Here is a 14,448-nt window from a genome sequence, read left to right on the forward strand (position 1 = left end):
TCCCACCCATCACCACAACCAACACCCCAATCCCACCCACCATCAGCACCAGGCTGGGAAGATTCAGCCCATTATCAGGTTGAGTGAACTGCAGACTCAGACTGAGGTGAACATTTCCATCTTTGCCTCCTACCTTGAAAAGATACGGTTTAGGGAAAGAAATACGCCATTCGGCCCACCAAGTCTGCTCCACAATTCAATGAGATCATGACTGATTTGAAAACCCTCAATTCCAGTTTCCTGCCTCCCCCCCCACCCCCACCCCCCACTTACACCTGATTCTCCTACTGATTAAAAAAACTCTACCTCAGCCTTGGATATACTCAGTGACCCAGCCTCCACAGCCTGCTGCTAAACAATTCGGGAAATCCAGATTTGCTGCATCTCCTGGAGTTCATATGAATAAATTCTAGCCTTGAATCCTTAACCTTGTCACCCTTCTATACAGAAGCTGCAAGAGCTTCCCAAGCACTGCATTCTGCAGCATTTAGTTGGTAAACAGAGAATTTAATTCAGATGGGGGCTGGGCAGTTGTCATATTCAAATTGCTGTTCCTTTCGCACTCTTGTTTTAAGAACAAGCCACTTTCAGGTGATACAGCCCCAGATGGGACACTGAAACAAAAAAAACAAAATCAAATGGTCTTCAGAAACTGGCAGTCCTGGAAAGGAAATGTCTTCAAATCCAGCCACAACATATTTCAGTCTCTGTGGCACCCAGCAATCTCTAAAAGTTTCTACTGCGCCTGTATCAAGTTGGCAGACCCAGTATCACCAATTAGAAGGAAGTGGATGTGACAAGTAGGAGAGCACAGTGGTAATGTCCCTACCTCTGGACGGGGGGAGCTAGGTTCAGCCCCACCAGGTCAAGGGGTGTGTCATAACATCTCTGAGCAATGGTGTGGAATGACAGTGAATAGGTAGCTGGCGGGTTGTGCTGGGAGGAGGGTTAAGGGAATGTTTCGACTCGCTCGCTCCGCGGTTCTTGTGTTTGGCGGCTCCGAGGCGCCGTAGCAGCTGGTCCCAGCGGAATGTGTATCCGTTTGTGCCCCAGCGCCGGCGGCTGCGCTTACACCTGATTGAGGAAGCAGGGGGACTGGGGGAGAGACACCGGGAACAAGGGTCTGAGAGGGACAGAGAGAGACGCAGAGGGCAAGGGGCTGGGAGAAGCAGCAAGGGTGGAACAGGGACATAGACAGGCACAGAGGGCAAGGGGCTGGAGGGAGAGAGTGCAACATTGGGGTACGCGGGAGAGACTGGGACATAGAGAGAGAGACACACACACACACAGGGCTGGGACTGGAATAGAGAGAGAAAAAGACACACAGGACTGGGATAGGGAGAGAGAGACACACACACAGGGCTGGGATAGAGAGAGAGACACACAAAGGGCTGGGACTGGGATAGAGAAAGAGACACACACACACACAGGATTGGGATAGAGAGAGAGAGAGACACACAGCTGGGACTGGGATAGAGAGAGAGACACACAGGATTGGGATAGAGAGAGAGAGAGACACACAGCTGGGACTGGGATAGAGAGAGAGAGACACACAGGATTGGGATAGAGAGAGAGAGAGACACACAGCTGGGACTGGGATAGAGAGAGAGAGACACACAGGATTGGGATAGAGAGAGACACACAGAGAGCTGGGACTGGGATAGAGACACACACACACAGGACTGGGACTGGGATAGAGAGAAAAACACACAGGGCTGGGACTGGGATAGAGAGGGAGACACACACAAGACTGGGATAGAGAGAGAGACACACACACACACACACACACACAGGACTGGGATAGAGAGAGAGACACACACGACTAGGATAGAGAGAGAGAAGCACACACACAGGACTGGGATAGAGAGAGAGATACACAGGGCTGGGACTGGAATAGAGAGAGAGACACCCACAGGACTGGGATAGAGAGAGAGACACCCACAGGACTGGGTTAGAGAGACAAACACACACAGGACTGGGATAGAGAGACAAACACACACAGGGCTGGGACTGGGATAGAGAGAGACACACACAGAGATGGGACTGGGATAGAGAGAGGCACACACAAGGCTGGGACTGGGATAGAGAGAGACACACAGAGATGGGACTGGGATAGAGAGAGACGCACACAAAGATGGGACTGGGATAGAGAGAGACGCACACAGAGATAGGACTGGGATAGAGAGAGGCATACACAGGGCTGGGACTGGGATAGAGAGAGGCACACACAGAGATGGGACTGGGATAGAGAGAGACACACACATAGAGATGGGACTGGGATAGAGAGAGAGAGACACACACAGGGCTGGGACTGGGATAGAGACACAGAGGGTTGGGGCTGAAGCTGGAATAGAGACACACATACACACACAGGGCCGGTGCTGGGATAGAGAGAGAGGCGCACACAGGACTGGGACTGGGTTAGAGACACAGAGGGTTGGGGCTGGTGCTGGGATAGAGAGAGACACACACACCGGGCTGGTGCTGGGATAGAGAGAGGGAGACCAGAGGCAGCGATGGCCAGGAGTCTGAGAGCGAGGCCGCCGTTCGGTGCGAGCCCACTGTCCGTCTGCTCCCGGCCCGATCACAGGCACCTCCCGGCCCCATGGTGAGCGAACCCGGCCTCCTCCTCCTGCCCATCCTCGGACTGTCGTGGGGCCAGCAGGCAGCTATGGTCGGGAAATGTAGCAGGAGCTTGCTGGGGCTCCTGGTCCTCCTGCTTGGTTTGCCAGGGAGGCCGGATCCCTGTGATGATGGCCGGGTGAGTGTAGACAGAACTTCTCCCTCTCCAGCAACTTACTCTCAAACTGTCTGAAACTCTTCCTACAACCCCACGATGGATCACCCGCCCCCCACTGTAATCCCCACTAAGGATCACCCGCTCCCCACTGTCATCCCCCTGTGGATCACCCGCTCCCCACTGTAATACCCCTGTGGATCACCCGCTCCCCACTGTAATCCCCCTGTGGATCACCCACTCCCCACTGTAATCCCACTATGGATCACCCGCTCCCCACTGTAATCCCACTATGGATCACCCGCTCCCCACTGTAATCCCCCTGTGGATCACCCGCTCCCCACTGTAATCCCACTATGGATCACCCGCTCCCCACTGTAATCCCCCTGTGGATCACCCGCTCCCCACTGTAATCCCCCTGTGGATCACCCGCTCCCCACTCCCCACTTTAAACCCCCGCTCCCCACTCCCCACTTTAATCCCACTGTGGATCACCCGCTCCCCACTCCCCACTTTAATCCCCCACTCCCCACTCCCCACTTTAATCCCACTGTGGATCACCCGCTCCCCACTCCCCACTTTAATCCCCCACTCCCCACTCCCCACTGTAATTCCCCTGTGGATCACCCGCTCCCCACTGTAATCCCCCTGTGGATCACCCGCTCCCCACTGTAATACCCCTGTGGATCACCCGCTCCCCACTGTAATACCCCTGTGGATCACCCGCTCCCCACTGTAATCCCCCTGTGGATCACCCACTCCCCACTCCCCACTGTAATCCCCCTGTGGATCCCCCGCTCCCCACTCCCCACTTTAAACCCCCGCTCCCCACTCCCCACTTTAATCCCACTGTGGATCACCCGCTCCCCACTCCCCACTGTAATCCCACTGTGGATCACCCGCTCCCCACTCCCCACTTTAATCCCCCACTCCCCACTCCCCACTGTAATTCCCCTGTGGATCACCCGCTCCCCACTGTAATCCCCCTGTGGATCACCCGCTCCCCACTGTAATACCCCTGTGGACCACCCGCTCCCCACTGTAATCCCCCTGTGGATCACCCGCTCCCCACTGTAATCCCCCTGTGGATCACCCGCTCCCCACTTTAATACCCCTGCGGATCACCCGCTCCCCACTCCCCACTGTAATCCCCCTGTGGATCACCCGCTCCCCACTGTAATCCCCCTGTGGATCACCCGCTCCCCACTGTAATCCCCCTGTGGATCACCCGCTCCCCACTGTAATCCCACTGTAATCCCCCTGTGGATCACCCGCTCCCCACTGTAATCCCCCTATGGATCACCCGCTCCCCACTGTAATCCCCCTGTGCATCACCCGCTCCCCACTGTAATCCCCCTGTGCATCACCCGCTCCCCACTGTAATCCCTTTATGGATCACCCGCTCCCCACTGTAATTAACCTGTGGATCACCCCCTCCCCACTGTAATCCCCCTGTGGATCACCCGCTCCCCACTGTAATCCCCCTGTGCATCACCCGCTCCCCACTGTAATCCCTTTATGGATCACCCGCTCCCCACTGTAATTAACCTGTGGATCACCCCCTCCCCACTGTAATCCCCCTGTGGATCACCTGCTCCCCACTGTAATCCCCCTGTGGATCACCTGCTCCCCACTGTAATCCCCCTGTGGATCACCCGCTCCCCACTGTAATCCCCCTGTGGATCACCCGCTCCCCACTGTAATCCCCCTGTGGATCACCCGCTCCCCACTGTAATCCCTTTATGGATCACCCGCTCCCCAGTGTAATTAACCTGTGGATCACCCCCTCCCCATGGGCGGCACAGTGGTTAGCACTGCTGCCTCACAGCGCCAGAGACCTGGGTTCAATTCCCGACTCAGGCGACTGACTGTGTGGAGTTTGCACATTCTCCCCGTGTCTGCGTGGGTTTTCTCCGGGTGCTCCGGTTTCCTCCCACAGTCCAAAGATATGCGGGTCAGGTGAATTGGCCATGCTAAATTGCCCGTAGTGTTAGGTTAAAGGGGTAATTGTAGGGATATGGGTGGGTTGTGCTTCGGCCGGTCGGTGTGGACTTGTTGGGCCGAAGGGCCTGTTTCCACACTGTAAGTAATCTAATCTAATCACTGTAATTCCCCCTGTGGATCACCCGCTCCCCACTGTAATCCCCCTGTGGATCACCCGCTCCCCACTGTAATCCCCCTGTGGATCACCCGCTCCCCACTGTAATCCCTTTATGGATCACCCGCTCCCCACTGTAATTAACCTGTGGATCACCCGCTCCCCACTGTAATTAACCTGTGGATCACCCGCTGTGGATCACCCGCTCCCCACTGTAATCCCGCTGTGGATCACCCGCTCCCCACTGTAATCCCGCTGTGGATCACCCGCTCCCCACTGTAATCCCCCTGTGGATCACCCGCTCCCCACTGTAATCCCCCTGTGGATCACCCGCTCCCCACTGTAATCCCGCTGTGGATCACCCACTCCCCACTGTAATCCCCATGTGGATCACCCGCTCCCCACTGTAATCCTCCTATGGATCATCTGCTCCCCACTGTATTCTCCCTATGGATCCGGCTACCCAGTGTAATCCCACTATGGATCACCCACTCCCCACTGCAACCCTCTGTGGGTCACTCGCTCGTCACTGTAATCCCCCTATGGATCACCCACTCCCCACTGTAATCCCTCTATGGATCACCCACTCCCCACTGTAATCCCTCTATGGATCACCCACTCCCCACTGTAATCCCCCTATGGATCACCCACTCCCCACTATAATCTCCCTATGGATCACCCACTCCCCACTGTAATCCCCCTATGGATCACCACATTTCTACCTCGATAAAACAGCCCGAGATCCTGCTTTGTTCCACATTGGCAGGGCTTTGCAATCAGTACAGGATTTGGAAATAATGTTCCATTCTGTACAGGTCAGCATCACTGGGGGGGGGGGTCAACTGAGCTCTCTGTAAGAGTAGATGCACAGTGTCCCCACAATGGCATGTTTGTTGGGTATTGACATTGAGAAGCTTTTACTCTTCATTCCACTTGGTGTAACAGCTTGGGTTTGAGTTGCTGGTAACAGTTATATTTTGCTTTGCTGAACATCACTGGTTTCACATTCATGATCGTCCTCTCTCTCTATATTTTTAGTTTAAGCTCCAGATGGATTTGCCCCCAATGGAAGAATATGTCTGCTCTGGACCTACTTGGTCACTTCCGGAAAGGGTAATGAATTGTTTCTCTCCTTAGACAAATAGGATTAGATTAATTTAGGATATCTGGTCAGCATGGAAGGGTCTGTGCTGTATAGCTCCATGACTATATGTAAGGATTTAAAAGCTCCTCTAGAACAGTGGTTCCGTCGGGATGCTCTTAGATTGAAAAAATTGTTTTGTGTGATTGCAATAAAGGTTTCGCTTCTTAAACACTGAACAATGTCTTCAACTTTCAACATGGTTGGCCACATCATTCTGCTGCACTACCTCATGACTGGGATGGGATTGCTATCCCCTGATTTCTTTATTATCCATCTAACTGTAGCTCAGATATCACTTGTGACAACTTTCCCTTGTGGTCCCGCACCATTACCTTCTGGATTCCCTCAAGGATCTACTGTTGATTCCCCCCTCTGTTTCTCATCTATGTGTTGCCCCTGGCAATCAAAAGGCACAGCATTTGTTTTTATGTGCATTGACATCCAGGTTCACCTCCTTACCGTCTCTTCTGACTCCCCCACTATCTATAAATTATCAGCCTGCCATACAATATCCAGGCCTGGATGAGGAGACATTTCCTCCAGTTAAACATTGGAAGCCTGATATTTGTTTTTGATGTTGCTAATCTTTGTTCCCTCGCTCGTGACCTGCTCCATCCTCACTCCATTCCTCTCCCTTGTAACAGTCTGAGGAGAAACTGCATAGTTGATAAATTTAGCTACAAGATGAAGTTTTCAAATTCATCATTGCACCACTTATTCTCACTTGTGCCACATGTCCTAACTTTGCCCATCTCAGCTCATCTGCTGAAATTCTCATTCACGTGTTTTTTATCACTAGGACTCAACTATTCTGATGCATTTCCAAGTGGCCTCCCACTATCTACCCACTATAAAGTTGAGTATATATGAAGTCAATCAAACTGCGCTTGTCTCAACTTGCAGCCAATTCTCCTATTACCCTGTATTTACTGATCTGCACTAGCTTCCAGCAAAGTCTAGATTTTAAAATTCTAATCCTTGCTTTCAAATATCTTGACCGTGACTATTTCTATGTCCTACTTCAACTCTACACCCTTTGGTAAAATCTCTCTTCCTCTAATCCTGAACTCTTTTGGCTTTTCCTTAAATCCATCTACAATCACTCCCTATGGTGGCAAATCCCACTATCTCACTGTGCTGACAAATCCCACTATCTCACTGTGCTGTTGGTGGCTGTGCTTTCAGTTGCCTGAGTGCTCTAGAATTCTATCCACGTAACTCTCCCCCTCACGACCTTGCTTTCTTCATTTCAGACTCTTTATAAAACCTACCTGTTTGAGCAAGAGTTTGGTTCACAGACCGAGTATCTCCTGAGTTAGACCAGTATCATATTTTGAGGAATGTTTTGTCATGCTGAAGCTCTTGTTAAACACTGCTGCCAAATTGCAACGTGGCTAAATTGAGTCATAAATCTGAGGAATGGCAGGCTCCAAATCAGACAAAGGATGACCAAGAAACTGACAAAGAAGGAGAAGCTAGCACGTGAGAGTCAGCTATCGAGTAATTTAGAAACAGATTAAAAGAATATTTTCAATTCTGTAGAAAGGAAGAGATTAGAGAAAGTAAGCATGGGTCCTTCAGAGGAAGAAACATCTAGGATTCTGAAGGGTAAATGTTGAGAGGAGTGGTGGATGTGGGGACAATTACAATATTTAAAAGGCATTGGGATAAGTAGATGAATAGGAAAGGTTTGGAGGAATATGGGCCAGGAGAAAGCAGGTGAGACTAGTCTAGTTTGGGATTATGGACTGTGATTGGACCAAAGGCTCTGTTTCTGTGCCGCATGACTCTATGACATTTCCCCTCATGGGAAAGTCTAGGAGCAGAGGACATAGTCTTAGAATAAAGGGGCACCAACTGAAGACTGAGATATGGAAGAATTTCTTCTCTTCAAGGTGCGAGTGTCTTTGGAGCTTTTTGCCACAGAAAGTTATGGGCGAGTCCTTGTATATTGAAGGCTGAGATAGAGTCTTGATCAGATAGGGAATAAGGGGTTATGGGGAAAGGGCATCGTTGAATCAGCCATGGTCCTGCTGAATGGTGGAGCATGCTCAAGGGGCCGAATGGCCTACTCCTGTTCCAATTTAACAGGAAGGAATAAGGCAATGGCAGAGAAGGTGAATAAGTTTTTTTTTAATCATTACAATAATGGACCTAAGGAACATGTCAGAATTTCTGGGAAATCAAGACACTGATGACAGAGATTGAAAGATGGACTTAAGAATTATAAAGAAAACAGCATTGGAAAAGTTAATGTGACTAAATGCTGACATTGGATCTGTTAAGAGCTGAAAATGTGTTGCTGGAAAAGCGCAGCAAGTCAGGCAGCATTCAAGGAACAGGAGAATCGACGTTTCGGGCATAAGCCCTTCTTCAGGAATGAGGAAAGTGTGTCCAGCAGGCTAAGATAAAAGATAGGGAGGAGGGACTTGGGGGAGGGGCTTTGGAAATGTGATAGGTGGAGGGAGGTCAAGGTGAGGGTGATAGGCTGGAGTGGGGTGGGGGCGGAGAGGTCAGGAAGAAGATTGCACGTTAGGAAGGCGGTGCTGAGTATGAGGGATTTGACTGAGACAAGGTGGGGGGAGGGGAAATGAGGAAACTGGAGAAATCTGAGTTCATCCCTTGTGGCTGGAGGGTTCCCAGGCAGAAGATGAGGCGCTCTTCCTTCAACCGTCGTGTTGCCATGATCTGGCGATGGAGGAGTCCAAGGACTTGCATGTCCTTGGTGGAGTGGGAGGGGGAGTTAAAGTGTTGGGCTACGGGGTGGTTGGGTTGGTTGGTCCGGGTGTCCCAGAGGTGTTCTCTGAAACGTTCTGCAAGTAGGCGGCCTTTCTCCCCAATATAGAGGAGGCCACATCGGGTGCAGCGGATGCAATAAATGATGTGTGTGGAAGTGCAGGTGAATTTGTGGCGGATATGGAAGTGTCCCTTGGAGGGAAGTAAGGGGGGAGGTGTGGGCGCAAGTTTTGCATTTTTTGCGGTTGCAGGGGAAGGTGCTGGGAGTGAGGTTGGGTTGGTGGGGGGTATGGACCTGACGAGGTAGTCATGGAGGGAGTGGTCTTTTCGGAACGCTGATAGGGGAGGGGAGGGAAATATATCCCTGGTGATGGGGTCCGTTTGGAGGTGGCAGAAATGACGGCGGATGATACGTTGTACATGGAGGTTGGTGGGGTGGTAGGTGAGGACCAGTGGGGTTCTGTCCTGGTGGCGGTTGGAGGGGCGGGGCTCAAGGGCAGAGGAGCGGGAAGTGGAAGAGATGCGGTGGAGGGCATCGTCGACTACGTCTGGCGGGAAATTGCGGTCCTTGAAGAAGGAGGCCATCTGGGTTGTACGGTTTTGGAACTGGTCCTCCTGGGAGCAGATGCGGCGGAGACGAAGGAATTGGGAATATGGGATGGCGTTTTTACAGGGGGCAGGGTGGGAGGAGGTGTAGTCTAGTTAGCTGTGGGATTCGGTCGGTTTATAGTAAATGTCCGTGTCGATTCGGTCACCCGAGATAGAAATGGAAAGGTCTAGGAAGGGGAGGGAGGAGTCTGAGATGGTCCAGGTGAATTTGAGGTCGGGGTGGAAGGTGTTGGTAAAATGGATGAACTGTTCAACCTCCTTGTGGAAGCACGAGGCAGCGCCGATACAGTCATCGATGTAGCGGAGGAAAAGGTGGGGGGTGGTGCCAGTGTAGCTGCGAAGATGGACTGTTCCACATATCCTACGAAGAGGCAGGCATAGCTGGGGTCCATGCGGGTGCCCATGGCTACTCCTTTGGGTTGGAGGAAGTGGGAGGATTGGAAAGAGAAGTTGTTCAGGGTGAGGACCAGTTCAGTCAGTCGAAGGAGGGTGTCAGTAGAAGGGTACTGGTTGGTACGGCGGGAAAGGAAGAAGTGGAGGGCTTTGAGGCCTTCGTGATGGGGGATGGAGGTGTACAGGGACTGGATGTCCATGGTGAAGATAAGGCGTTGGGGACTGGGGAAGCGAAAATCATGGAGGAGGTGGAGGGCGTGGGTGGTGTCCCGAACATAGGTGGGGAGTTCTTGGACTAAGGGGGACAGGACCGTGTCGAGGTATGCAGAGATGAGTTCGGTGGGGCAGGAGCAGGCTGAGACAATGGGTGGGCAGTCGGGTTTGTGGATTTTGGGCAGGAGGTAGAAACGGGCGGTGTGGGGTTGTGGGACTATGAGGTTGGAGGCGGTGGATGGGAGATCCCCTGAGTTGATGAGGTTCTGGATGGTCTGGGAGATGATGGTTTGGTGGTGGGAGGTGGGGTCATGATAAGGGGGTAGTAGGAGGAGGTGTCCGCGAGCTGGCGTTTAGCCTCAGCGGTGTAAAGGTCGGTGCGCCAAACTACTACCGCGCCTCCCTTGTGTGCTGGTTTGATAGTGAGGTTGGGGTTGGAATGGAGGAAGTGGAGGGCTGCATCTGTTAAGACAAATACTAGGGTTTTACAAGTGGTGGTTGCAACAATAGTGAATGTATGGGCTTTGATCTTCCCAAATTCCCCTGAAATTGAAGTTAATGTTTCCAGTCCAGTGACCATTCCTCAGATCTGGGGAAGGGTCACCAGACCTGAAATGTTAACCCTGGTTTCTCTTCACAGGTGGCTGCCAAACCTGCTGAGCTTTTCCAGCAATTTCTGTTTTTGTTTCTGATTAACAGCATCCACAGTTTTTTTGGTTTTTCCCTTGATTCTAAATTGGTCTGTCGATTGGAAGATAGCAAATGTGACCCTGGTATTCGTGAAAAGAGAAAAAAAGGAAACAAAATATTGTAGAGCACTTAGTCTGACATCAGTAGTAAGGGAAATGCTAGAATATATTAAAAAGGGACATTGTACAGGCATTTAGCGAATCCAATATGATTAGTTAGAGGTAACATGGTTTGTGAAAAGAAATTTGTATTTGACGAATATTCCACAGGACAACATTAAATATAAGCATAGAAACTGACCGTTCTGCCCAATCAATTCATGATGATGTTTATGCCCCACTCCAATCACTTTCCTCATCTGCATCTATCACTGCAACCATCTATTCCTTCCCCTGGTAGGTGCTCGCTTAGCTTCCCGTTAAACCCATCTACGCAATGCTCAGTTCAATCACTCCCTGCGGTGGCAAATTCCACATTCTCAGTCCTTTTCAGAATTCAGAAGGAACTTTCTTTATCCATCTGGTATTTCTTGGTTTGGAATTCTATTAGAGTTTTATTTAAAAGAATGTAGCTAGTGAGGTAGATGTTTAAAATCCAGTCTATATACGATATTTTTATAAGATATTCAATATGATGCCATATTCACAAGATTAGAGCTTGTAGCTTTGAGAGCAATATATTAGCATAAATTGAAGATTGTTTAATGGATAGAAAACTGCAGGAAATAAACAGGTTATTCACGAGTAGGCAGGGTGTAACTAGCAGAATGCTGTAGGATCACTGCTTGGGCCTCAGCTATTTACAAGCTCCCAATGATTTAGTCACAACGTGGAGGTGCTGATATTAGACTGGGATGTACAAAGTTAAAAATCACACAACACCAGGTTATAGTCCAACAGGTTTAATTGGAAGCACTAGCTTTTGGAGTGCTGCTCCTTCATCAAGTGGTTGTGGAGCAGATAGATAAGACACAGACTTTATAGTAACAGGATTGCAGTGTCATGGAATGTAATATTAAACAAATTCAGCTTAAGTCTTTCATGTTTTAGAATGACCATGTTAGTTTTGGTTCCTTCATATGTAAATCCCAGAAATTGTTTTAAAGTTACATTCTCAAGATAGCTTTTAACAATAGGTGTCATCTCAGCTCAGATAGTGTATTGAAGGTGTGAAGTTAAATTATGTCTGTGTCCCAATATTGGGTCACACTGATTCAGTTTCTAAAGTAGGAGTTACACAATCTTGCACAGATTTATGCAGTATTTGAGCAAAATAAAATGTAATTCTGTAAGTACAAAGTCACCCCACAAACTTTTGTGTGTGTGTGTGGTGGGGGTGGGGGAGATGAATATCTGAGAGATAGTGTGTGTCTGTGTGTGAGTGTAATGGGATATATGTCTATGAGGTGGTGTGTGTGTGTGTGTGTGAGAGCATATGAGAGAGAGCTTGTGTATGAGAGAGGGTCTGTGTGAGTGTGTGTGAGCGTGTGTGTGTGTAGAGTCTTATGTACCTGCTCCACAACCACCTGATGAAGAAGCAGCCCGTCGAAAGCTAGTGATTCCAAATAAACCTGCTGGACTATAACCTGGTGTTGTGCGATTTTTAGCTCGATTTAGACAAGGGATCAAGTGTAATGTGTGCGGGCTAGGTTTGAAAAGAAGCTCTAAAGAGGAAGCAAAGAGATGTAAATCAAGCTCAAAACTCAAGGCTGACAATCCAGAGCAATATTGGGGAAGCATTTCCAGATGAGTCATTGGCTTAAACCAAAGCCCCATGTGCTCACTTAGATGTAACTTATCCCAAAACGAGGCAATTCTCCGAGAAAAGCAGGGGAATCATCCCAAGTGTCCTGTCAGATATGTATGTCTCTATCACATCAGAAAACAAATTATCATGTTGCAGTTTTGTGGGATTGTGCTGACTGCATACTAACTGCCCTGTTTCCAGCTTCCCATGTGAAATGAACAGCTCTGCTCGGAAAAATAGAGAAAAAGAATATTTTTAAAAGGACAAGAGGGTGTCTTTGTTCGCAAATGAAGGAAAGTTAGCTAGCAGTTTCTTCCTGCTGTTCTTTCCTTGAAGGGAAGTGCTTGCTGATTATTTGACCATGTATTGCAGAGTGCTATGATTTTTATTACAAGATGATTAGGGGGCTGGACCCAAGGTTACTTCAGTTTCAATGGGGTTTGAACCCCATCTTTTTGTGTTAATCAGATGAATGTGCTAGCTGTCAAGCCAACTGAGCTAGCCAACCCCTCGGCTTGCTGTTACACAAAAGCAGTTAGGAAAGTGGATGGTAGATCTACCTTTCGTGCTGGGGATTGCAGAATAAGAGAAATGTGTGAGAAAGTCTTGCTGCAATTATACAGGAGCTTAGAGAGATCACATCTGAAGATGTGTGCAGTTTTGATCTTGTTGTCTAAGGGAGGATATGTTTACCTTGAAGACTCAGTAGATTGGATTCTTGGAATGAAAGGGCTGTGTTGCAAGGAGGGATTGAGTAGAATGGGTCTAGATACTCTGGAGTTTGGAAGCATAAAAAGTAAGCACGTTGAAACATTCGAGGAATGGACCAGAGAATGGTGCTGCCTACTTTGTTCAGTTAAAACAGGTGCAGTGGTTTATTGTTTCTGTCTGTATGTTTTTAGTTTGTTTAACAAACTATTGTATGAACAATGCTCCTGTTTCACCTTTTGACTTGTGTTTTCTACATCTGTCAGGTAATTCCAAGTTTGGCCAAAGTATATCCTGAGCAGGTATGATTCAATTTCACTGACACATTCGGCTGAGTCTTAACTCTCAAAAATGAGTGGCTTGGGAGCACATCAGAAGTTAAAACACAAACATATCTGAAGTGGGGAGCCAGTGTGGCTCAATTCTGCACATTTGATGTTTTTATAGAAACAGAGTGAGAGATAAGTGACTGACTGGCTTGCAGGAAGTGGGTTGGACATTTAAATCTCATAATGATACCATACGCCTTCACTTTAACAATCCTGCTATTTTTAACCTCTTTTAGCTGGGCGTCTCCAGCTGTGGGAAATCTGCAGTTGTCAGGTGAGCACGGCAAATGCCTAAGGCTCTCTGCAGCACTGCTTGTGGGCCAGGAAAGTTGAGAGGACCCTCCTCCCAGGTCCTAACCGCTGTACATCTGCTTCACACCCACCCCCACTATTCTCTGGGACCACCATTTGTTAAAAACACATTGAGTGGGTTCGACTGTGCTGACCTTCGAGGTCAGATCATTTTGCGGCCCTGTCTCTGAATGATGTGTAGCATACTTGTGGAACCACACTGCCCTTGAGCAGAGATAATCCTTTACTTCCCATGACCAACACTTGAAGGTCTAATATAAAAGCATGCTTTGATTGAACTGTTTTCTGCGTGGTAATGTAGATCAATGAATGCTGCTTAACCAGCAATTCTAATTCTCAAAATATGGGAAACTTGTTTCAAGTGCTGGTTTAATTTGCCAAAGAATGTCTTCCTCATTAGTAGCTCACACACAAATTGCTTGGACATGCTACTCATAAAGAGTAATTTAACATATATCTTGATGAGTTGTGATGTATGACCATTTGGGAATTTTTAATATGATGCTTATAAAATCCACAACAGCATAATGTGTTTAAAATATCGATTCTCTTGAAGTAATCTAATCATATGTGGTTGGTTTCAAATTACTCTGGTTCCCTAAGGCTGTGGTGCTGCATTCCTGTAACCCTGATTTGTGTCTCAATCTGTTGAATGTGACTCACCTGAAATGTGCACTCAATAAGCAGAACCAGTTCTCAAATTTGGTTCCAAGTTCACTTTCAGTGTGAAATG

The 14,448-nt window shown here is 48.9% G+C and overlaps 1 protein-coding gene across 2 annotated transcripts in view; it reads left to right on the forward strand.

The window, feature by feature from the left end:
- Positions 1-1,131: 1,131 nt before the first annotated feature.
- The window catches only part of tp53i13 (tumor protein p53 inducible protein 13), a 48,831-nt gene continuing 35,514 nt past the window's right edge, over positions 1,132-14,448 (forward strand). Inside the window, exons 1-3 of one of the 2 annotated variants that reach the window (XM_087977330.1) lie at positions 1,133-2,761; positions 5,874-5,948; positions 13,341-13,376. In XM_087977330.1, coding sequence (XP_087833456.1) covers positions 2,606-2,761; positions 5,874-5,948; positions 13,341-13,376 — 267 coding nt within the window. In that variant the 5' untranslated portion in view covers positions 1,133-2,605. Of the gene's footprint in view, positions 2,762-5,873; positions 5,949-13,340; positions 13,377-14,448 lie in introns of both variants that reach the window. The other variant, XM_087977331.1, reaches the window with a different exon arrangement.

The sequence above is a fragment of the Chiloscyllium plagiosum genome, unplaced genomic scaffold, assembly GCF_037043375.1.
Source record: "Chiloscyllium plagiosum isolate Xiang-an unplaced genomic scaffold, Cpla_swu_hap1 HiC_scaffold_31, whole genome shotgun sequence".
NCBI lineage: Eukaryota > Metazoa > Chordata > Chondrichthyes > Orectolobiformes > Hemiscylliidae > Chiloscyllium > Chiloscyllium plagiosum.